General features: G+C 39.6%; 2 protein-coding genes across 4 annotated transcripts in view; one reads left to right on the top strand and one right to left on the bottom strand.

Moving 5' to 3' along the window:
• LOC122813140 (nmrA-like family domain-containing protein 1) overlaps positions 1-26,731 on the bottom strand; it is a 918,981-nt gene that overhangs the window by 608,084 nt on the left and 284,166 nt on the right. The gene's annotated exons all lie outside the window — the stretch shown is intronic.
• The window catches only part of NCF2 (neutrophil cytosolic factor 2), a 612,590-nt gene that overhangs the window by 417,550 nt on the left and 168,309 nt on the right, over positions 1-26,731 (top strand). Inside the window, exon 9 of the mRNA XM_044085286.1 lies at positions 17,377-17,442. Coding sequence (XP_043941221.1) covers positions 17,377-17,442 — 66 coding nt within the window. The remainder of the gene's footprint in view (positions 1-17,376; positions 17,443-26,731) is intronic.

Raw genomic sequence — 26,731 nt, forward strand, 5'->3', positions numbered from 1 at the left:
ATGATCCGAGAGCTCTTCCATGTCTCTTTTCATGTAGTCCAGGGAGGTACGTCTCAAGTCATTCATTCCAACATGGACAATGACAGAGTCATATTTGTACTTGTATATACATACATACTACAATTATTTCAAGCATGAGTATTAATACCCATCTATCCTATCAATTTACTAAAACAGTTGTTCCCATAATAAGTGCCCACACTGTTCTTAAAATATCTAAACTAGTGCTTGTTTTAATGTAATTTGGTAGTCTGTTCCATGCATCAGCTACTCTGTCAGAGAACCAGTTCTCATTCCTATAGATGATTCTCTACTACGTTTTGATCATCCCAAACATTCACAGAGGTAGTTGTCTCTAAATGCCCTATATACCTAAATAAGGTCTTCTTTTAAATATCTATATGAGACACAAGACTTAAGGTACACTTATAGAGAAAGCCAGTGGACCGGGGAGAGAAATTGATAGAAGTAAGGAAGTGAGTGAAGAGGGGAGGGTAATGATATGTAAGGTATGAACAGGTATTTGTTCACATTTAGGGATATAGTTTATACTGGTGTTGAGCAAGAACAGAGCCAGCTTTTGACTAGGAAGTCCTTTAGAATGGTTTTGAAGGATGGGAAGGAGATTTTGTCCTGATGAATACAGGTAAAGAGTTTTAGGTCTTATGAATTGTAGCAGTACAAGTACAGACAATGCCCAGCAGATTTCATAGGTTTGTGGACAGACAGGAGATTTTGGTTATTGGATCATAATGACCAACTGTGAACATAGTTGTGTATAATGTTATTTAGTGCTGGATGAGCAGATGGATGCAGGATAATATTATAGGTGGTAAGAAGCTGTGTATATGTTAGTTGATGGGGTAGTTATAACCAATTTAGGCTTTTTAGTGCTACCGTGGTGGTACAGCAGTAGCATTGTCGCCTCACAGCAAGAGGTTCTCTTGTTCGATTCTCTGCTGGAGAGCCTTCTGTGTGAAGTCTGCATGTCCTTCCCAAGGTCGAGTGGCATTCAAAAGACATGCGTAAATGGGCGTGCCTTTGTTGAAGGTTGGGCGTCGAGCTGGCACCTCGGCACCGTAAAAATCAACTGGCAATTATTAGCGGACTGGAGTTCTGCTGTGGTGGCCCCTCACTGGGAAAAGCCAAAAGAAGAAGAAGTGCTATATAGTGGTAGGTTCTGAAAGGGGTATTTCCTGTAAATTTAGCAACTTTGTTATAGCGTTGTGCAAGTTTTATCTTTTGTGACACCTGAAGGTTACTAAGTATGGGAGCATCAAAAGGAGGTGTGGAGAAGAGATAAGTAGTGGCAAGTGTAGTTTTACTTGCATTGGTGAGAAAACCTTTGGCTCTATAAAGCATCCCTAGCTTTTGATTAGTTTTTCTTATGAAATTTTGTATACATGGGTTGAATTTAAGATTATCATCCACTATCATCGCTAATAATTTGCTATAAGAAGTGACTTCAATGGTTATATTATCAAGAGAGTGGACTTTAAATTAGTTTTTTCGTTAGAGAGGTATTTGGGGGGAAATTAGTATTTTTTTATTGTTGAGCATGAGTTGTGAGAGTTGCATAGCCATGTTTCACTGGCTATTAAAGCTTCCTGAGTAATTTCTTGGAGGTGTGTCATATTGTCAGACAAGCAACTGAGAGTAAAGTCATCTGCATACTGTATTAGGGAGGCCTGTCGTGTGGATGTGTGTGGAGGATGTTAGTGAGAATGAAAAGAGGAGAGGATCAAAGATAAAGACTTGTGGTACACCAGTGGTGACATGGAGGTATTGAGAGAGCATGGAATGCCATTTTACTGACTGATACCTTTTGGATAGGTAGGTTTTGAACCAGAGAAGAGTGGGCTAAGAAAGACCTGATGAGAACATATGAAGTAGAAATTTTCTGTGACAAACTGTTTTGAAGGCTTTAGACAAGTCTAGAAATAAGGAGGAGACTAGATTACCATTATCTCTAGCTTTATTGACAGTATCTAGATAGATTAGAAGTGCGGTGTGTTAGTACAAGGGGGAGGATGGAAGCCATGTTGTATAAAAGATAGGAGTTCTTCCTGCAAAAGATAGTTATGCAATTATTTTTGAAGTATTTTGGAGAGGGAGATAGGAATGCTATAGGTCTAAAGTCAATAATGTCTGTTGAGTTTCCTACTTTGTACAGTGGGATCATGTGTGACTTTTTCCAGAGAGAGGGAACATGAGATTCCTGGACTGACCTATCTATAAGGACTAAGACAGGATAGGCAATGCTATCAGCTGCTGTTTTTAGGTACTCATATGGAAGGTTATCAGCTGAAGTTGTAAACGGTTTGAGTTTAAGAGTAGCTTTATATAGGATGTGGGCACAGGTTTTGAAGGTAAAAGTGGTTGCAATTAAATGTTAGGGAATCCTTGATTAGAGATTGTATACTATCTATGAAATAAGAGTTGAACTGTATTGCAGTTTTGAGTGGTGATTTACTAGGAGAGGGGTTTGGGATGAATTTTTGTCAGTGATGCAAGATTTCTTTAATGGCTGTCCAGAATTTTTTAGGGTTGTGTTAATATTATTCTGCAAGTTATTACAGTATCATTTTTTGTCTTCATTTATTTGCTTTTCAGTACAATTGCAAAGAATTATGAGGTTTTCAAGATATAGTCCTGCTTTATATTTTGCCATTATTTCCATACTTTTCTTCCTTGTAGGAGGTGCAAGGCTATTTAGGATATTCAGGAAAGTTGTATTGAGCTCATTTACATAATCATCTAAGGGGAGGATTTTTAGGAAATTCCAGTAAATAGATGATAGGGGTACTGGGCAGCTGCGGTGGTGCAGCAGTTAGCGTTGCCCCCTCACAGCAAGAGGTTCTCTGGTTCGATTCTTGGCTGGAGTGCCTTCTGTGCGGAGTCTGCTTGTCCTCCCTGCGTTCACGTGGGTTTCCTCTGGGTGCTCCGGTTTCCTCCCACATCCCAAAGACATGCTGTAGGTGGATTGGACACTCTAAATTGGCTGTGTGTGTGTGTGTGTGTGTGTGTGTGTGTGTGTGTGTGTGTGTGTGTGTGTGTGTGTGTGTGTGTGTGTGCCTTCTGTGGAAGGTTGGGCGCCGGGCTGGCAACTTGACACTGTAAAACTCCACTGCTAATCATGAGCGGACAGGTGATCCGCTGTGGCAACCCCTAACCGGAAAAAGCCAAAAGAGGAAGGAGATGATAGGGGTACTAATGAACATTTTTAGGTTAAATTGGAAAGGTTGAGTGTTGTTTTCCAAATTTACTGTTTATGTGGATATGTGAGACGTCTGGTTGAATAGATTGGGAGAGGATCACTGAGAGAGTCTGACATTGTACCTGAGGTGGTATATTTGCTAGGGTCTGATACTAGGATCCAGTCTAATAGGGAATTAGATGTCTTGCTATAATGTGTGAGGCTATTAATTAGTTGTGTGAAACCGAATAAGTTCATGCTAGATATAGTATAGGGGAGTTAGAGTTTATGTCAAACCAATTGACATTCACATCACCTACTAGTACTTTTTCTTGTAGTATTGTTATAGAAATCCAATGTAGGATATCTCCCTCGCCAGGAGGGATGTAAAGGATAGTAATACATATTTGTTTATAATTGTTTATTTTCAGGAAAATAATAAAAAGCTCTGCTGAATTGGATTTTGGTATTGGTTTGCTGTAAGGGGAAATGTAGTTCATAGGTTCATAGGTTCATACTAGGCTATCTACCCAAGGGCATTTATAAGCCTAGCCAGAGTTTTGTGGCTTTCGCCACCCCTTTAGTTTGGAGAATACTATGCCCATTATTTTGCTGTGCCTCTGTCAAGCAGTGACACTGAGATAATCCCTGGGGTATATCTGCGATCTCCCATCCATTGGTCAAGATTTCTCTTGAGCAAAGCCAGCGAGGTGCTCTGCCTCACATGTACCGGGATTTTGTTCCACAGCATAGGGAGTCTCTGGGTGATGAATCTGTCCCTCCAGCACGTCCTATTAATAACCGTGTCAAGGTTTAAGTCTCCCGCCCTTGTAGTTCTGAGGGATCTAGATTTTTTGAGGTGAAGCATGTTCATCAATTCTGGGTTGGACATGGCCTTGTATGTCAGGCACAGGTCACCTCTGAGCAGACGGTAGGCGACTGAGTAGAGCTGACGTTCCTTCAGTCGGGCAGCATAGGACATATTTTTGAGACCCTTTATCCTTTTGGTGAGGAACTTCTGGGGCCTTTCCAGTTGCTGCAGGTGTCGTGTCAGATACATTCCAAATGGGGCATTGTACTCAATCATTGGCCTGATGAGTGATGAGTACAGGGGGACGATGACTTCCCTTGATCTAGATGCGAATCCCTTCATGATCAGGTGGGCAATGTAGAAGGTCTTCCTAACTACTTTGGCAACGTGAGTATCAAATGAAAGGTTACTGTCAACCTGGGTACCCAGATCCCTGATAACCTCTTCTGTGCTTAGTGGGTTGCCGCCTATATGGTAGCTAGGGGTAACCTTGTTTTTCCCGAAAGGTATGACTATGCATTTTTTGGTGTTTAACTTTAGGCCATGGTTCTGGCACCAGTTTTCCGTTTCTATAAGACCCTTCTGAAGGATATCTGTGTCAGATGTGTTCTCAACTATGGCGCCCAGTTTGCAGTCATCTGCAAATTTTGTCAGCCATAATCCTCCTGTGTTTGCTTGTACTTCTGAAAAGTAGATGCCGAACAGGAGAGGGCTCAGGACTGAGCCCTGTGGGACACCACTTGTGACAGGCTTTGAGTCTGACATGGCGCCAGCAACTCTGACCCTGTGGGTTCTGTCACTTAGCCAATTTGCAACCCATCTTGTGACGTATGGGTTTACATTTAAGCTGATGAGTTTTTCAATGATACCTGAGTGGGGTATTGTGTCAAAAGCCTTTGCCAGGTCGAGGTAGGCTGTGTGGACTGCCTTTCCCTCATCAATGGCCTTGGTGACTGTTTCAAAAAAGTCCACCAGGTTTAAAAGGCATGATCTGCCCTTGACAAAGCCAAACTGGGTCGGATCCAAAGTCTGCAAGTCTCCTATGTCTTTATTTATGAGTTCCATTATGATCCTCTCCATAGCTTTGCAGATCAAGCTTGTTAAGCTGATGGGACGGTAATTTCCCGGGTCGGTGGAGGCACCTCCTTTGTGAAGTGGGACCACAGTAACCATACGCCACTCCTTAGGCACGTATCCTGAGGTGAGGCTAAGATTAAACAGCTGCCCTAACTGCGGGTTTAATTCCTCATTGAGTTCGTGGAGCACACATCCGGGGACACCATCTGGTCCCATGGATGCTGTGTTTTTTGCTTTGGAGAGAGCAGTTCTCACCTGAGCGTTTGTGATGTTTGGGGGGCTATAATTCTCTGGTATAGATATCTCACCTTTTGGGGGGGAGGAGGGAGGGGGGAGAAGTTTGCACTGAACCTGTCAGCCAGTATGTTGGCAATGTCTGTAGGTTCAGTAATTTTTACATCATTTTGAACTAATTCTGAGCATATCTGGGAGTTTCCTCCCAGGTTTCTAACATAGCTAAAGAAGGCCTTATGATTGTCTTTTGAGTCCTTGGCGACTTTTCTCTCAAAATTTGCCTTGGATGATTTTATGAGAGATCTTAATTTTTTACTTATAATGATCAAGGGTGTTTTCTCTTTTAAGGATTTTGCTCTATCTTGTAGTAGCTTCCTCCTTTTGTTGTAGAGCTTGTTTATGGCTGGGGTCCACCAAACTGGATGCTTGCCTTTGGTACAAAGGGTCTTTGTTTTGTTTGGGATTGCCTGATCCATGCAGTCCTGTAGGTGCTGGTAGAAGGCATTTGTAAGTGATTCAGCGGCTTGAGTAATTGTTTCCGCAGTCTCGGGGGCCATAAAAGAGACCACACTAGCCTTTATAAGTGTGAAGTCGGCTTTTGAGAAGTTCTTCACTGTGGTCTTTTTTATCTCAGGTGGGGGCAGGATGTGGACTTCCAGTGAGATTAGTTTATGGTCTGATCTCACCAGTGAAGGGTATACTTCCGGTGTTGAACATTGCGACCCCATGTTCGTGATGATGAGATCTAGTATGTTATCTCCTCTTGTGGGAATGGTGACTAGTTGTTCCATGGCATTTGAGTTTATGAACTCTAGGAACCTTTGGGCTAGATTATTGGGGCTAGAGTAGTGATCCCAGTCTATATTCGGGTAGTTGAAATCACCTAGTATGATGGTGTTTGGAGATACATTTATCCCCTCCAGTGTTTTCAGGAAAGCTATGTGAGGTTCCTGAGATTGAGAGGGTGGCCTGTAACATGCTACAAATTGCAGAGCAGTCTTGCCAATGGTTAGTTGCACCTGGATGGTCTCCGATGCATCGTGCGTTGCCACCAACCTTGAGGTGTGGGTGTTCTTGATGAATATAGACACCCCCCTCCTTTCTTGGTGTTGTCCGGATTTTGGGGCCGGAACGCATGATAAGAGGTAAAGCCTGATAGTGCCTGGGTGCTCTCGGGAGCCTTGAACCAGGTTTCAGTCACAGCACAGACATTGATGTTCTCCATACTGAGAAGGGCCTCGAGTGCGTGCATCTTGAGGTTGAGACTTCTGGCATTGAGCAGCATTACCCTTAGTTTTTTTCCTTTTTTGTGTTTTAGGGTGGTAGGTTTAGAATTTGAGCCTTGCCTAAAAAAGGCACTATGGGGGTGGCAAGAGCCTTTGCCAATATCCGGAAGCCCAGGGGTGACAGGTGCAAGCTGTCCCTTGCGAAGCAGCGTGGCTTGTCCAGCATGTCATCCCAGGCAGACAGATATTGGATCCCCTTTGAATGACACCAGAGTTTAAGCCAATTATTAAAGCTGATCATAAGCCTGATATTCTCTCTGTAACTGAAGCTGTTGGGAAATATTAAAGCAATACCATTACTTTTCCTCTTTATACGGCCATTGCAGATGATATTATGGCCAGGAGGTTTCATTTCAGAGTTGTTTATGCTGGATTCAAGCCAAGCTTCAGTTACAGCGAGAATATCAGGCTTATACTGGGTAATCCAGGCATATAGCTCTGCAATTTTATTTCTTATGCTTCTAGCATTTATGGTAGCAAGAGGTCGAGTATTAGGGTTGGGGCTTGACTGTAGTAGGATTTGAGCAGTCTGTGGAAGATAATTGTCTTAATGTTCATTGTGATAGGTGGAGCCAGGATTAGGGTGAATGTCTTCTCCTAGAAGAATTTTAGCATATTGGGGAATCAGGTTTGAACTTTTTTAGTGGATTTCATTATTGTGACTTTGAGGCTCTACATTTTGAAATGTATTACTTCCCTGTTTGGGTTTTATCCAATAGGTGGTGTAATTTTTTACTAGATGAAATCTGATTGGTTAATGAGGTTTTAAAAGGAACATGGAGCTACATTGTTTTAAATTCTGATGAAGTCCTGTTTGAAATGAACCAAAGTGCTCAGTTTTATTTTGTTATTTTGTGGTTTTGAATAAAGTACATGTTTTAAACAGAGGAGCCGTTTGATTCTATTGTAAAAATCGGAGAGTGGCTGTCGTTCTTGGCATCCTAGCTGGAGTTTCTGAGTTGGTTATCAGCATATTGGGGAATGACTGATACTTGTTTTTTGGAGAGTATTTTTCTACTTAATTTTGTTTTGGTCTGAGTTGAAATGGAGTTAATCAGTCTATATTTGGAGTAAAGGTGAGGGGTGTCATTAACTCCAGTGGAGTTGTACTCTAACTTCCAATGATTACATCCTGAGCTTTTTGACCAAACCACATTATGTCCACACAAACAAATGTTCATATCGCTTGAGTCATAAAGGTTATGTAAAGAAATGTAAATGGCAAAACTGTTTAACACAAACAAGTTGTTACAGTGGTACTATTCATTATATTATACATCTTAAACTGGGTTTTATAAGTCATAACAAGCCTAACAAATGCTATTTTTGCAATATTGTGTGAACAATGTACAATATCTCAGTAACCACTCAAAATGTATACATACTGTCAGCAGCATTTGGTTTACCAGTGTGTGAGCTTTAATATGAGGCTGTGCAGCTCTTTCTGTGTTACCTAGTTGCTGACATATTTAGAAAAATATAAAAATGATGACAATATAAATAAATAGTATATGAACAACAATTGATATCTATTTAGAAGCACTAGAGAGAGGTCAAATAGTGTAGTTGTATTGTCCATCATGTAATCTTTAAGGAAAAATATTTCAATAGCTTGTATGTAACATAGTTTTGGAATTATTAATGCAAGTATGAATAGATAATATTTCCATTCACTATTGACAAGAAACACCAAGAGGCATCAGTAGAGATTTATCTATAGAATTGCCTGGAAGCATAACCAGGCTGTACTCTATCAAAATATAAGTAGCTCTCCAGAGAATAAGATCATACCAACAAAAAAGACACATCTGCTTATTAAAATTTGATAATAGCCTATGCAAAAAATTACCTTACAAGACAAATTTAGCATATCGGCAATGACAAAAGAATCACAACTAAACCGACCAAAGAGTCACAACTAAACCAATTGAACTGAACAAATGAAGAACTTTATGCATTTCATCTAATGGCCCAAGTTATAAAGACCAACTAAAATAACTGGCAAACTTTCATCTATCACTTTACGCTGCTGAAACAGAAATATCCCCCTCCATAGATGCTGCCCAAATTCTAGAGTGGTTTGAAATCAGAGTGAATGAAACTAAGTAAAAAAGTATGCTTTGGTTTGCCCCAGGAAAAATAATGTTTTTTTTTCTTCTGTTAAATGACCTGTCAGCCAAATGAATGTCGGCTGCATTAAATAAATCTGAGTTCCATCATTATCTGTTTTGTTTGTTCACAATTCCATGAACCACACCAATATGTAATACAAGACGGTTTATTGTTACAGCTTTCTGAACCACACCAATATGTAATACAAGATGGTTTAATGTTACAGCTTTCTGAACCACACCAATATGTAATGCAAGATGGTTTATTGTTACAGCTTTCTGAACCACACCAATATGTAATACAAGATGGTTTATCTTTCTGAACCACACCAATATGTAATACAAGATGGTTTATTGTTACAGCTTTCTGAACCACACCAATATGTAATACAAGACGGTTTATTGTTACAGCTTTCTGAACCACACCAATATGTAATACAAGACGGTTTATTGTTACAGCTTTCTGAACCACACCAATATGTAATACAAGATGGTTTATTTTTACAGCTTTCTGAACCACACCAATATGTAATACAAGACGGTTTATTGTTACAGCTTTCTGAACCACACCAATATGTAATACAAGACGGTTTATTGTTACAGCTTTCTGAACCACACCAAAATGTAATACAAGACGGTTTATTTTTACAACTTTCTGAACCACACCAATATGTAATACAAGACGGTTTATTGTTACAGCTTTCTGAACCACACCAATATGTAATACAAGACGGTTTATTGTTACAGCTTTCTGAACCACACCAAAATGTAATACAAGACGGTTTATTGTTACTCACTTTTAGGTACGGTAAGACAATCGGTACCATAATTTATTTCTCCCCACTATTGCTTTACACAACTGCATAAAATGTACTTCTAAGCATTACACCCCTCCTCTTTCTCCTTTACCCCTGCCCCTCCTATTTCTCTGTCTCAAACCTCTTTTCACTAGCTTTCCTCCATCCCTCCCCTTATGTCTCCTATTCTCCACTCAAAGACTCCTTCACCTTCCTCCCCTTTCCTCCACATCTTTACCTACATTCCAGGGTAACACTTTAAATGGGCTATATCATAGCCTTAATAGAAAAACTTTTTACCAATAGCTTATGCAATCTGTTTAATAGCTATTTGAGTTTATACTTTCCAGAATTATTGTGCTGTAACTATCTATAAATGTTACGCTGCTTTCTTGATATTCTATGAAACCCAAGTCTTGCAATCATCTGTTTTAACACCTAAACTGTTGTTTATTACAACTGTGAGCTTTTCTCCCCAGGCGTCCTCTGAAAATGGGCTCCACCCAGACTGACTTTCTCAGTAAACAAATATAAATAAATAAATTAAGAAAAATGCATACCAGAAGTCATAAACAAACCTTTAATCCTCAGTTTTAATGCTATAAAATACAGCTTTAATAGTAATTTTTTAATGGTGTTTGGTTGGCACTGAATTTTGATGTATATTTTAACTTTTATGTTGTATTTTGTAATTAAATTTTTAACATACACTTTTTATGTTAACTGTTCCTTTAAATTTCTACAATCTGTTACACTTTTGGTGCCTTTTTTGTATTTAAACCAGGAAGTAAACTGTTACTTTGTTTCTGATGAAGTTCCGAGTACAATGGAACAAAACAGCTAAAACTGAGGATTAAAGGTTTGTTTGTGATTTCTGCTGCTGAGTTTTTCTTATATTATAAATAAATAAATAAAATAAACTAGAGCAGCCACTGTCTAGGTGTCCTATTCACAGTGCAGTTACCAACTATCTTCTGGACTTACCTCATTTTGTCACACTATGATTCCATGAAAAGGATAGGGTCTGTCCTTCCAACTCAATTTCTTCATTTTGTTTTTCCTGCCCTGGAGTATTCCATATGCTTTAATTTCTTCATTTTGTTTTGCCATGCCAGGGAATTCCATATGCTTCATAGGTTCATAGGTTGGTACTAGGCTATCAGCCCTAGGGCCCATGCAAGCCTAGCCATAACCATTCCCTGGATAATTCTTCCCACAATATTTACTTCTCTGGACCCCTGTCTAGCAGGGCGACTGACATGATCCCCGGGGTGAATTTTCTATCTCCCATCCAATCACCAAGGTTCCTTTTGAAGAGGGCCAAGGAGGCGCTCTGCTTGACATGTATGGGCAGTCTATTCCAGAGTATGGGGAGTCTCTGGGTCAGGAACCTATCCCTCCAGCATGTTTTGTTCATTGTGATGACAAGGTTTAGATCCCTGGAGCGTGTGGCTTTGAGGGATGGGGATTTCTTTAAGTAGAGTAGACGATATGCCACAGAGTATAGCTGGAGTTTTTTTAGATCGTCAGCATATGGCATCTGCTTTAGGCCTGTGATTCTTTTAGTGAGGTATTTCTGTGGCCTTTTCAGCTGTTGCAGATGTCTTGTGAGGTACATACCAAACAGGGCATTATACTCTATAATGGGTCTAATGAGGGATGAGTACAGTGGGACAATGACCTCCTTTTTTCTAGATGAAAAGTCCTTAGTGATGAGGTGTGCCACATAGAAGGATTTCCTGACTGTTGTGGCGATGTGGTTATTGAAAGTGAGACCACTGTCCACCTGTGTCCCTAAGTCTCACATCACACTTTCAATGTTTAGTGTCCTGCCGCCTATGTGGTAATTCATGGGTACATGTTTTTTTCCAAAGGGGATAACTATACATTTCTTGGCATTAAGCTTGAGCCCATGGCTCTGGCACCAGGCATCTGTTTCTGTAAGGCCCTTTTGTAGAATATCCACATCATTTGGGGATTCAGTAATGGCTCCCAGTTTGCAGTCATCTGCGAACTTTGTTAGCTAGAGTCCCTTAGTGTTGGCCTGTACTTCAGAGAAGTACATGCCAAACAAGAGTGGTCCCAGGACTGAACCCTGAGGTACTCCACTTGTCACTTGTCTGGAGCTGGATTTGGAGTCAGCTACTTTTACAGTCTGGGTTTTGTCAGTAAGCCAATTGGCAACCCGAGTGACGTAGGGATTTATGCCCAGCTTAGTAAGTTTATCTATGATTCCAGAGTGGGGGATGGTGTCGAAGGCCTTGGCGAGGTCCAAATAGGCTGTGTGGACTGCCTTACCCTCGTCCAGAGCTCTGGAGACTGATTCAAAGAAGTCAGTCAGATTCAGGAGACAAGATCGGCCCTTCACAAACCCAAACTGGGTGGGGTCCAGTGTTTGAAGGTTGCCAATGTCTTTGTTTATACGTTCCATGATAATGCATTCCATACCCTTGCAGATCAGGCTTGTCAGACTGATGGGACTGTAGTTCCCGGGATCCAAGGCGGATCCTCTCTTGTGGAGTGGGATAACTGAAGCCTGAGGTGAGGCTATGATTAAACATGACACTTAGGTGAGGTGCCAGTTCATTTTGTAGTTCATTTAGTACACAGCATGGGATGTCATCTGGTCCCATGGATGCTGTATTCTTAGCTTTGGAGAGTGCGGTTTCTACCTGTGTGGCCATGATTATCGGAATTTGGCAATCTTTTGGTATTGAGATGGGCCCTTTAGGGGGTGAGAGGGGGGTGAAGTTGGCACTAAATCGATCTGCCAGGATATTGGCAATATCCTTGGGATCAGTATATTTAATGCCATTCTGTTGTAGCTCTGAGCAGATATGAGCATTGCCACTTAGATTCTTGACATAACTATAGAATGCCTTGTGGTTGTCTTTGGAATCTTTGGCAATTTTATTTTCGTAACTAGCTTTTGAGGATTTTATGAGGGATCTCAGCTTCTTACTGAGGCTGGTGAGGGAGTTTTTTGCATCCTGTGATTTTCCTCTTTTCTGCAACATTTACTTCCTTTTGTTGTAAAGTTTGTTTATGGCAGGGGACCACCAGATTGGCTTCCTTTTTTTACAGAAGAGCATCTTGGTTCTATTTGGGATGGCACAATTCATGCACGAGTGGATGCACTCGTACAGTGCCTTAGTGTAGGATTCTGCAGTCGAACTTCCAGATGCCATCTGCATGGGTGTTGTGAAGTTTATCACTTCTGACTTGAGTAGCATGAAGTTGGCTTTGAGAAGTTTTTTATGGAGGTTCCTTACTGGGGGGAGGGGGTGGGATGTGGATGTCAAAGGTGATTTGCTTATGGTCAGACCTGACCAATGACGGGGTGACCACTGGTGTGGAGCATCTATCTCCCATGTTGGTAATGACCAGATCTAGGATATTGGAGCCCCTGGTGGGACAATGGATTAGTTGATCCAGGGCATTGGAATTTATGAATTCCAAGAACCGTTGGGAAAAGGAGTTGGTACCAGAGTAGTTTTCCCAATTAATGGCAGGGTAGTTGAAATCACCCAGTATTAGAGTGTTTGGTTGTATCTTAATATTTTCCAGTATGTTTAGAAAGGTGTAGTGAGAATCTTGGGGCATGGTGGGGGATCTTTAGCAAGCTACAATTTGGATTGCAGTCTTACTTAGTGTTAGTTGCACCTGGAGAATTTCAGATGCATTCTGTTGGGCAACTAGCCTGGAGGTGTGAATATCCTTGGTGAATATGGACACTCCTCCATCTTTAGTGTTTCGGTCTTGGTTTTGTGGCCAAAAAGTGTAGTAAGAATTGTAGCCTGGTATTGCAGGGGTGCTCTCTGGAGCCTTGAACCAGGTCTCAGTTACTGCACAGATATCGATGTTCTCCATTTTTAGGAGTGCCTCGAGAGAGTGCATTTTGAGGTTTAGACTTCTAGCATTGAGTAGCATTACCTTCAGATTTTGCATGGTTGTATCTGTTACAGTGGTGGTTTTATCCTTTGAACCTTGCCTAAAAAAGGCACTATGGGGTGGCAAGAGCTTTAGCCAGTAACCTGAATCCCAGGGGTGACAGGTGCAGACCATCTCTGGCAAAGCATCGTGGTTTGTCGATCATGTCTTCCCAGGCAGACAAATACTGGATCCCCTTTGAATGACACCAGAAGCTTAGCCAATTGTTGAAGCCAATCATTTTGTCCTTATACTGTGGCATCATTCTGGGCGATGGCAGGATGCTACTCAGGGCTAGGGTCATAACTGCCTGGGCCACATGATCTGAGAGCTGTTCCATGTCTCTTTTCATGTATTCCAGGGAGGTACGTCTCAAGTCATTCACTCCAGCATGGACAATGACAGAGTCGTATTTGTACTTGTTGTAGAGTGACTTGAGTGCATGCGTTATGTGGCGGATCCTGGCACCTGACAGGCAGCTGACTGTAATTTTCTCCTTGTTCAGCCTGGTGAGTGGGACATCAATGTGCCTGACTATAGAGTCACCTATGACTAAAGTGTTGGGTACATTGTCTTGCCTTAGGGGCTGTTGTTGGGTGGCACACTGGTGTTGTGAGCTATGTGTCACTTTGGTTGTGACTGGTGTTTGTTTGCGTTTCAGCTTCGGAGGTCCTTGTTACTTGAGCAGGTTAATGTTAAGGGCCTCCACATATGTGGGTTTAGTGTTGCTATGTGTGAGTGTTGATGGTGTGGGTTTTGAAGGGCTATGAGTTGCTTGAGGTGTAATGCAGGTGTTAACCTTCTCCTCTTGACTGTCTAGCACAATCTTGGCCGGAGAGAGCTTTGCTTCCAGTTTGGCTATGTAAGTGCATCTCTCGCAGGTTGTAGTGTTGGGTGGTAGGAGGAGAGGATTGTCTGTGTACATGAGGCAGTTGCCACACTGCCCCAGTATGCCCAGATTCACCATGTGGACAGGAGAAATCACTGGAAGCTGACCCTTGGACATGCCTGTTTAGGTGCTTTTTTGTAAAGTTTAAGAGCTGTTTTCCCTTACCTTTGCAAGGTACTTTGCAGTTATAGGCTGTTTAGTGCCTATGATTAATTTCTCCTTATTGACAAGGAAAGCTGAGTGCTTGAATCAGTTTCAGGCTTCCTAGTGCTTTCCAGCAGGTTCTAGAGCAAGTGCTAGCCACAGGGGTTCAGATTTTAGTGCTACTACTGAGAAACCAGCTAGTTCTAATGGAAAATTTGAAGAGCAGACTTTTTGGCACCTGGAATAGTTTAACTGTAGCCTCGCAGTGCTGCACGATGTGAAAAATGTGCAAACACACGCATTTTTAAGCCAGAAAGTTGAAAGGGATAGAAATCAGCCCAAAAAGGCTAATAAAATTACAATTTCGGGGCTGGAAACCACTCCTCTAATGTTAGGCAATACAATGCTCACCACTCCCACTGGTAAGAAGTAGGACTTCCCTCTACCACAGCACAGTCTGGATAGCTCTGAGCACAGAAAATAAAGTCCTGAGACAAGCAAAGCCTGGGATATGGATTATACTAGCTAGGAAAGGTGGAAAATGAGCAAACAAGATAGTATTTTTTTTTGTTGAAACAGGCTAAACAATGCAATAATACAGTGAATAAACACAAAAAAGGCTAACACACTTGAGTGTGTAGTCCTAAACAGTAAATGCAATTAAAACTCTGCAAAATTAGCAATTTAAAACTTTTTAAATGAAGCAAGGCAAGTGCATAACTGAAAAACGATTTAAGAGGCAGTAACACCGCAGAATAAGTAGCTAGTCTACATATACAGAGAAGTCTATATATACAGAAAAGCAGCTAAAACACACACACACACTTCAGATGCAGTGCAACCTAGAGCACTTGAGTTGTAGCAATATTAAGGCAATTACAGTTATAATAAATGCTCTAAACTATACTCTATATTTCCAAAATGTTTGAGAAGCACAGTCAGAACACAAGGAGATTCAGGCAAATTTTTTTTTTTTTTTTTTTTTAAGGGAAAAAGGAGAAACAGAAGGCCTTATCAAATGTTCTCTATGTATTAGGTAGAATGAGCTAATGACACTATACTGGGAGGAGTGCCCCAGATCAGATTTACAGTAGGGGCGGGCAACTGCAATGCCACCAAGTATAACAGCAAGACACCAACAGGGAGGGTGGGGGCAATACTAAAGCATTAGCCTACAGACAGTAAGCACTACAGATAGCCACAAAATTAAAGTTTTTAAACAGATAAAGGAGCAATGAGACTCTACAGAATGCTTTTTAACTGCAAACAAATCAGTTACCCATACAGATTAGTTAATAGCAATAAAAATACACTCAAAAACTATGCAGCAGGCAATAAAAAGTGCTATATATAAATTGCTAGAAACAATAATCAATTTAAATAATCGAAAAAAACAGGATACTTATATATCTCAGCTAAGAGTTGTAGTCAACAACTCTCCTCCACTCTGCTCAGTGTATATAGACAGAAACCCTCTCAAAGTTAGGGTTTAAATACCAGAAGATACAACCTTAGACAACTTTTTTTTTTTTTTTCACAAAAACACAAAAGAACCAGCCCCCACTAGCCAGCAGCCAATTAACACAATCTAGCCAAGGTAAAGAAAGGCTTCAGCTAATACAAGATGGCCGGTTCATGTGCTTTGAACAATCACTGTATAAGCAAACAAGCCCAGAGCCAGCAATTTTAAACTAGGACAATACTAAAGCATTAGCCTACAGACAGTAAGCACTACAGAAAGCCACAAAATGAAAGTTTTTAAACAGACAAAGGAGCAATGAGACTCTACAGAATGCTTTTTAACTACAAACAAATCAGTTACCTGTGCAGATTAGTTATTAGCAATAAAAATACACTCACAAACTATGCAGCAGGCAATAAAAAGTGCTATATATATAAATTGCTAGAAACAATAATCAGTATAAATAATCGAAAAAAACAGAATACTTATGTATTTCAGCTAAGAGTTGTAGTCAACACCTCTCCTCCACTCTGCTCAGAGTGTATCAGTTTCTTCATTTTGTTTTTTCTGCCCTGGGGTATTCCATATACTTTGATTTGTTCATTTTGTTTCTCCTGCCCTGGGGTACTCCATGCACCCATTAATAAGACCCTTCTAATGCCCTTCCTACTCTGATTGACACCCTCATTCTGTTAGAAGTCAAACGCAATGCAGGCCATACAGTCTACCCACTTCATGTCCATAACATCATGTGCATCAGTTTCTTGTCTGCTGGTGGTAGTTTAAGGTCAGACTAAATTCCATCTCACTGGTTTATGACCACGCAGCTGCACTGACTCCCCCACATCAAAGAACCATATTGCACAGTCAACCATAATTTCAACTACCAGAATCACAACAATAGTATGTTAAAATTTAGCATTTTACACAGAAACAATGCAACAGTACCGTCATTCAGAATGTCAGGCCTCTGCCAATTTGTTACTGGTTTTCGTATTATTTTATTTTATTGTTTTTTTTTGTTTGTTTTTGTTTACTAACCTCTAAATGCATATATAGTTTTTTTATTTTTATCGAGGGTCAGAGATAGGAAATATGAGGCACCAAAGTCAGTGTATTACGTTAAAGGACAACATTAATTACTTGTTCTTTTTTACACAGCAGGTAAGTTTCAGGGTAGGGTTGATAATGTTATATAGTGCCCTGCTGCCAGTATTTGATGTCTTGGAAATGATATGATATATTTTTATAAAACTTCTCATTTCTTCAGGATGTGATTTGTATTTCAAAATGTTGCCTTTAAGTTAAACCTCTAATATTTATAATATTTATAACTATCCTTCAAAAGAAATAGAGCACTTAGATCATCTCCTACTATAGCACTTTCTTAGTAACATAATGGCAGGGATACTTACAATTTGTTTCATTTTTACTTCTAGAAAGGAATAGTTCCCTTCAACTACCTGGAATCTATCAAACTGAATGTGGGACGTAAATCCTCACAGGTATGCTTTCATACAAAACATATTAAAATCACAATCTTGTGTTGATGCTGAAATCATTTTCTGTAAAAAGGAATACTATGCAGTCAATGCATTCAATGCGATTACACCAGCATATGTGCGCAGTCAATGCATTCAATGCGATTACACTAGCATATGTGTGCAGTCAATGCATTCAATGTGATTACACTAGCATATGTGTGCAGTCAATGCATTCAATGCGATTACAGTAGCATATGTGTGCAGTCAATGCATTCAATGCAATTACACCAGCATATGTGTGCAGTCAATGCATTCAATGCAATTACACTAGCATATGTGTGCAGTCAATGCATTCAATGCGATTACACTAGCATATGTGTGCAGTCAATGCATTCAATGCAATTACACTAGCATATGTGTGCAGTCAATGCATTCAATGCGATTACACTAGCATATGTGTGCAGTCAATGCATTCAATGTGATTACACTAGCATATGTGTGCAGTCAATGCATTCAATGCGATTACACTAGCATATGTGTGCAGTCAATGCATTCAGTGCGATTACACTAGCATATGTGTGCAGTCAATGCATTCAATGCGATTTCATTAGAATATGTGTGCAGTCAATGCATTCAATGCGATTACACTAGCATATGTGTGCTGTCTTCCTTATTTCTTACTACTTATATGTATCACTTATATTCATTCCTTAAGCAATAACCGATGACGTGGTGTGGTATATTGAAGATTTACCCATGGTTGGTATGGTTTAATCACGAGGGTGAAGCCCGAGTGATTAAATAAAGCCAACCATGGGTAAATTTCAATATACCACAACCACAGAGTCAGTTATTGCTATTATACAATGACATTATTTAAGAAACAAAAATACTTACTTTTCTTAAATAATGTCTTTGTATAACAGCGCCATACTTTTCTTCCATGGCTGGTGGTATCCTGTTGCCTTGTTTTGATGTACTGCGCATGCATATGGGACTTGCGTCCCACGCAAACCCAGTACATCAATGCTTTGAAAAGGAAGCAACGGAGAAAAGAAAGACACCATTGCTCCATTTTTTTTTTTCTTTTTTTTTTTTTCAATTAAAAAAAAAGTTTCGGCTACATTATGGGTAGGAGAGAGAGAGACACACACACAATGGCAGAAATGCAAAGAAAATCAGGTACGTGTCTTTAGTTTTAAATAATGCACCTGATTTTCTTTGTATTTCCTCCATGCTACCTCTTTGGTATGTCCGGAGTCTGGACTATAGATTTTTTTTTTTTTTTTTTTCTTAAAAAAAAATAAAAGTTATGGAATATACGAATGGAAAGAAGTCCGGGTGACCGAACCTTTTTCCGTTGGTATATTTCGGGATTTACAACGGGCACGCTGGTTGGGCTGGCCAATCAGAGTGCTTGTTTTTGAATATTAATGGCCAGTCGTTGTATAATTATCAATAATCAATGATAATGTTGCACGGTAAAACAGAGAACCTCTGCCTAGTTGCATCCAAATGAAATATCAAAATATCCACAATATTATAACATATTAGTAACAAGTACATACAATAAGTAGAACTCCCATGGACCATAAGTATGCCTAAACACACACACACAAGCATTCACACATATATAGTGTAATCAGGAAAAAAAATCATGCTGATACCTTTTTACAACTTTGTGCAAATAAACAGTAAGAACAATGAAAACCATAAGTGTAGAAACAGAACTGCATTTATTTTCTCCAGGTCTGCTCTAGCCATTTACAAAAGTATTGCCATGTGAGTTATTTTGTCTCTATAATCACACTTATGGTGAAACCCTGATTTGTGTACAGTTAGCAAGGGGTACCAGCTACACCTTAAACCAGAACGACCAATTATTATTGGGAATAATCAGTCATACAAATAGGCAAGCTAAGGTGAGGAATAGTCAGATGATGTGTTGTTTGTTAACAACCCATGTTTGTCAACTCAGACTTACTTCCAACTAATAGAAAACAGAAGTACACAATTCTTATCTCATAAAGTTCAGTTTTTAAAATCTCTCTCAGAAACCCAACAGCCCATTTAGTTCCTTTTCTCGATGGTGTAGCTCAGACTTAACCGTGTATAACCTTCAAGTATATCTATAACATAGACTCCTGGTAAATCCATAAGTAAAGACACAGTCCGTCACAGGTAATGAGCATTGAATTTAAGTCATATGACTACTTTATGTTGTTTTTTTTTCCTTCTCACTGTTAATATCAGATTTTAAGTCTTCAGTTTGCTATGCTGCCTGTATATAAGACCGAGTATCATAATTGCACTCTTATTGTATACAATGTCACTACCTGCTACTACTGTAAGAACTGTTTTCTAGAAGCATTGTTATACAAGATTATTGGTCTTGTCTCCCACTTGACCAATTTATTCTGTTCTAGTCTTTTTACCGTTATGAATGTCTGTTACTATTTTTTTCTTTATTGTATTATACGATTTTCTTTCTACTAACAAAATAGTTTACTAACAATGGAGCTTTTCTCCCTGGGCCTCTGCTGAAAAAGGGTTTTATGCCCCGTCAAACTCTCCCGGTAAACAAATGGAAAATAAAATAAATTATCATATCATCATAGACACACAGCATAGTTAACTACATAGAGGAAATAAGCACTTTAGCAGTCTACACAAGACAACACAGTTATTACACCACAATGTACATACAAACATATATATATATATATATATATATATATATGTGTGTGTGTGTGTGTGTGTGTGTGTGTATGTGCATGTGCACCAGTCGGGACTCCATTGTACAACACACAGATGCCCCCCCCCCCCAGACTGAACAAGGATAAGTGTGTGGTGTGTTTGTACAATATATATCTATATATATCTATATCTATATATATATATATATATATATATATATATATATATATATATATATATATATATATGGGTCTGCCTTCACTAGCTGAAAGACAACTTATCCGAATTCCAGTTGGCCAAGACAAATTCAACGAAAGCTTACAATTCCAAAACAATGGAGCACCAAACGACTATCACCAGGAAACAAACCACACACAACACAAAAATAACCCCCCCCAAACTAAATATACCAACTCTGAGATCGCACTACCTAGGGAAAAGGGTAAATTCCCCGATCCCTACTGTACTGTGATCTCCATTCAAAAGCTTCACCATTTCGAAAAGTCAACCATATGGTCTCGACCATATGAGGTTCGACTTTCTGAAGAGTGGATCTTCTTAAAGGGACCAATATATGTATGTCTATATATATATATATATATATATATATATATATATATATATATATATATATATATATACACACACACACACATATGCATGTACATGCTTTATTTGTTGATTGTTTGCCTTTAAATCATTTCAAAGCTCGCTAATACTTGAAATTGCCTGGTCCAGGTGGTTTGATTGTTTTATTGTACATTGTCAAGGAATCTTTTTGGTACTTTTACAAGAGGTTAGCAGTGCCCTGTACAGAAACAAATGCATAGATAGCAAGTTGTGTCCTTAAAACTACACTTAGAACTAAATCCTGTAACTTAGGGTAAACAAAACAAAGCTATTCTGCACAGACAAGCTTAATGCAGCTAGTCTGTGTATTAAACATCATTACGATCAAATCTTAGTACAATCTATCCTAGTCTTACGCCAAACCCCAGAGAACACCTAAAGAAACCCCTATATAACCCAGTCCATAACCTACAGTAGCCCACTCAAATGCAGGTCTGGACAACATGGATATGCATTTTCCAAAGGTCTCCATACCCAGCTTGGTAGATACGGGCATCCTGAGACAATATAGCTATTGTCTCATGTTAACAGACAACCATGTGATCCTTAAACAAACATGGTATGAGAGAAATATACATACACAAGTTCACTGGAGGCAAAAATCTTGCATAAAAACAAGGCTATTGAGAACACACACACACACACACACACACACACACACACACACACACACACACACACTACATCTACCACATATAGTGTCCACCATACACACAGACCTCATTATCCTGAGGCACTAAAATCCCATCTTCCCAAACCTCAAAGACCTTCTAAGCTTATAAAAAGCAAACTCTGTCTTCAGTAATCCCTAAAACACATACCTAAAGCAACACCAAACAGCAGACATTCACCTATACCCAGTGGATTCCCAAAATCGAAGCCCATAATGCAGGCAAACCCATTTCCCAGGACTGTTTTTATAGGGGACTCCACTGTATGACACACAGATGCCCCCCTCACCAGTCAGGATGCCACTGTATGACACACAGATGCCCCCCCCCAGACTGAACAAGGAGAAGATAACGGTTAGTTGTTTATCTGGAGCCAGGATCCCCCAAGTTACACACAAGTCACTACACCACAGGTACCAGTAAGATTCCATCATCGTCTATGTGGATGTTAAGGGCCTGTGAAATGCCTCCCTGAACTGTATGAAGAGACACATTATTGATTTCTCTGAATATGTATCTCAAGGTATGTGCCATTTGCATGGAGCAGCATTCTACCTTCTCCAAGAATGATACCACAGTAGGAACAAAAGATGATTGACTTCAATAAGTGGCTTAGTTTCTGGTGTCTTCCATGGCAATTCAATATTTGTCAGCATGGGAGGACCTGGTTAATAAACCATCTTGCTTTGCAAAGGATGGTCTGCAACTGTTCTCCCGACTCCTGAATATTGAGTATGTCCACCTCCTTAGAGCATTTTTTTAGGCAATGCCAAATTGGCAAACCTACTAACATAGCAAATAAAAACCCAAAGAAGCCTAAAGGTGTTACTGCTCAATTCTAGGAGACTGAATAAGAAACGCCACACCCTACAAGCTGTCTTCACTCTAGAGAATATAGGCATCTCTGCCATTAATGAGACATGGTTTAAATCCACAGAAAGCACTCTGCCAGTGCAAGGCTTTGGTACCTTCTACATATTTAAATCATCAGCTGCACAGATGGGAATAAAAGATGGAGGATCTCAGTCTACATTAGCAGCAAGTATGCCTCCAGCTTTGTTAAACAAGATGATGGCGTCACGTTTATCCATGCGTAAATCACCATAGGCAAAGTCTGATACCATATCCTAGCAAGTTATAGCTCACCCTCTATGTTCCAGAAATTCCATAGCTCATAAAAAGACCTACTAGAGGCACTCACCATTAAACCAAATACCTTATTGATGGGAGACTTTAACTACTCCTCTGTGGAATGGGGAAAATAAACTACCTCAAACTCATAGGCACAGTTATTCCTGGAGTTTATTAACACAAATACCCTTGACCAGTGCACACACCCACCAGAGGTTCAAACATACTGGACCTGGTACTCACCAATATGAGAGAGCACTACCCTGCTGCCTCTCACCCAGTGTCACACCCTAACTGAATCAACACTGTAACCGCAGCAAACCTGGGAACTATTCCATACCAAACCACATCCTATTAAACAATAGCTTGTCAAAATGTAGTGTCCCTCCCAACAAGTTCACAGCAACCTATGCAGAATTGTTCTCAGAAACCCAGTACAACCATGTAAGTGGCTGTATAGAGGCTGCTGTACCTACTAGAAGTAGGCCCAAAACAAACTGTAAAAACAAACCACACTAGTGTAATCCTAACTTTAATAACAAAAGGAAAAAAAAGTCATGGCTAAAAACAGGAAGAGCAAGTTCCATAATGATAACAGCTCTGTAATTAAACTAAACAGGAAACTAAGAGGACTAATTAAGTCCAGTAAGGCCAATTACAATGTCAAGATTATTTTACAGGCTAAAGACAACAACAAGGCCTTCTACAGCTTTCTCTATAATGTCAAACTGGAGGTCAGTTTTGCCACCTTTACTGAGCAGAGTGACATAGCAAATCTGCTGGCTGACAAATACAGCTCAAACTTCAATCCCCACCTCTCCCCACACCTGCCCTCCTGAAATACCTACAAGAATAACCCCCAACTATTAGCAGGGAGTAAGTCCTGGTGGTGCTCGCTAAAGAGAAAAACACATCCTCAGTGGGCTCCAACAGTATCCCAGGATCCCTTCTTAATAGTGTGAATTATGACCTAACAGGACTATTTGAGTTACTTTTCAACTATAGTCTCAAATCATGCTTTGTACCATGAGAATAGAGGGCTGCAATGGTTATTGCACTTCACAAGGGTGGATCATCAGCTAACCCACAGAAACTACAGATCCAGTAGTCTGACTAGTCTAATATGCAAGTTTGTGGAAAGAATTATAATGGAAAGGAACAAGAACACAGGTAACCTTCAGACAATGGACACAACCCAAGAAGTAGATGCCAAATAGGAGTGGTCCAGTACAGAGCCTGGAGGTACTCCTCTGGTGACTACTCTCTTATCAGAAGTGGTCTGACCAATCTTGAGTTAAAGGGATGGTCATGTCTACTAAATCTGATGGACTTCTTTGAGAAGTTCACTAAGACAACGGATGAGTGGAAAATGGTTTTTACCACCTACTTGGATCTGGCCTGAGTGTTTGATACAATAACACACTTAGATATAGGAGACAAACTCACCAAACTGAGCTAAATCCCTACATAACTAATTGGACTTCCAGCTGACTCACAGACAGGACCCAGAAACTAAAGACTGGTGAGAGCACCTCCGGTAACAGACCAGCCACCAAAGGAGTACCTCAGGGCTCCGTGCTAGACCACTCCTATTTGGCATCTACCTCTCAGATGTAAAGGCTAACATCATGGGCTTTTGACTGACCCAGTTCACAGATAACTGCTAACTGGGAGTTATCACAGATTCCCCACATGACACAAACATCTTAACAGAGCATCTAACACAGATTAATGACTGATGCCAAAGTCGCAGATTAAAACTCAATGCCAATAAATGCATTATACTGCCTTTTAGGAAAACAGCCACTCAAGCTAATTACTCCATGGGTAAGAGTTGACCCAGAAGTCAGGGATTTGGGAACATATGTAGACATTAATCAGACCTCTGACCAACATGTGGCCAAAGTAGTAAGAAAATCATTCTATGTTGCCTGACTTATAAGTAAGAGCATGGCATCCAGTTCCAAGGAAGTCATACTGCCACTTTATTCAGCCCTTATCAGGCCTATCATTGAGTATAATGCCCCCTTCAGCATGTACCCTGACCAAACAAATACAACAGCTGGAAGGCCCACAAAGCTTCCTTATCACAAAAATCAAGGGTATAAATACATTGACCTGTATGGATTGCTTTAAAGCCCTATCTCTATACTCTGTCTCCTACAGTTTACTGACAGGCAGTCTATGCCTACCATACAAGGCATCCTTGTATCCAGCTCTGATGGAACTGTTGCACATCTGCAAAACAAACAGCATCAGAACCACTAGATCCAAGGATTTAAATTTTGCTTGTGACATGAATAAGAGATGCTGGCAAGACAATTGTGTGTGTGTGTGTGTGTGTGTGTGTGTGTGTGTGTGTGTGTGTGTGTGTGTGTGTGTGTGTGTGTGTGTTACAGGATCCCCATCCATGTGAAGCAATCCATCCCTAACCCTATTTAAGCGTAACCTTGACCAATGGATGGGAAATCAGAAATTCGCCTCGGGTCTGGCATTCATGTCTCTGATAGACACAGCAAACACTATCTATGCCCAAAACTAACATATGTCCTACTTATCCTTTAGAAGCTTCCTAACTAACATACCACCTCCTAATAAATTCCCATGATACATAGGGACACAACTGAGTTGGGTGGCACACCTAGGCTTATAAAGGCCTGGTGGTTGTTAGCCTAGTATATACCTATAAACCTATAAAGATAAACAAATATATATATATATATATATATATATATATATATATATAAACAAATATATATATATATATATATATATATATATATATATATATATAAACAAATATATATATATATATATATATATATATAAACAAATATATATATATATATATATAGTTACATATTACACACACATGCACACATATACCTATACAGCCAGTACACACATACACATACACATGCACACAAATATGCACACACACAAGATCTATGCTGACATTTTGAAAATCATAGTGAAAAATTAAGAAAATACAAAAAAAAGATTGCAAAAGAAAACAAACAGTTAATTTTTGTATTTCAATTACTTCAGCTCAAATACACATTCAGACATAATTTGTATGAATAGTGATAGTGTTACAGAAAGAGTTATTCTAAATCAAAGTGTAGGGTTAGTGTTAGGGGCAGAGGCGGACTTAACAGGTTTAGTAAGGTGAGTAGAGGGACTTCCCTATGTGGATCATAGGTAACTGATGCAAGTTATTGGAGAAATTGGGACCCCAGGTCACCTTATTTGCCTCCCGTGGAATCTGTATACAGAGCAAGAAGTAACAAGACCAAATATGGAATAAATTGCAGGCTGGCGACTGTTAAAGGAGTGATCTACTTATTTTATTTATATGATAAAATGCTGGCTTACACAAACCAAATGCTGCAATCAAAATACCTGGACCTCATATATGTGGATGATGTCATTCTGATGGCGGAAAGTAAGGAAGATTTGAAGAGCCTGTGGCAGAAGGTGGAAACAGTGAAAAGCTGCTCAAACATAAAAACAAATAAAATAAACTTATGTCATCTGACCCTATCAATTCTTTACAATTAGATTTTATTTTCCTGGGCTCAAAGATCGCTGAAGATTGTGATTACAGCCATGAAATTAAAAGATGATTCTTTCCTAAAAGGAAAGCAATGGCAAATCAGGATAAAATTTTAAAGAGCAAAGACATCACATTGTTCGCAAAGGTCCATGTGGTCAAAGCTATGGTTTTACCAGTAATACAAGAGGCTGTGACAGCTAAAGTGTAAGTAAGACTCTGCATTAGAAAATCAATGTTTTTACCTGTAGTGTTAGAGAACACTACTGAGAATTCTGTGAACTGCAAGAAGATTAAATCAGCCGATACTTTCATAAATTCTATAAATTTGGGGACAGTACACTTAATATTTATATGCATTAACTCTAGTTTACTTATAATATACTGTCTTAAAGTTTGTATGTCTACCCACATATCACTACTTATATTATATGTGCTCAGAATGTATTCCATAGAGAGAACTTTTCCAAACTCCATTAGTTGATGCCAATATATTAAATTATTTTTCTTAAATGTAATCATTTTAGAAACATCAAAGGTGTTAATGGTATTCTGCATACAAGCCATAGGGTATAATAGAAATGACCTCACTCTGAATTCTGGGATTTTATTAAAAAAATTTCTAAAT

The sequence above is a fragment of the Protopterus annectens genome, chromosome 10.part0 (assembly GCF_019279795.1).
Source record: "Protopterus annectens isolate FY-2018-M chromosome 10.part0, PAN1.0, whole genome shotgun sequence".
Taxonomy (NCBI): domain Eukaryota; kingdom Metazoa; phylum Chordata; order Ceratodontiformes; family Protopteridae; genus Protopterus; species Protopterus annectens.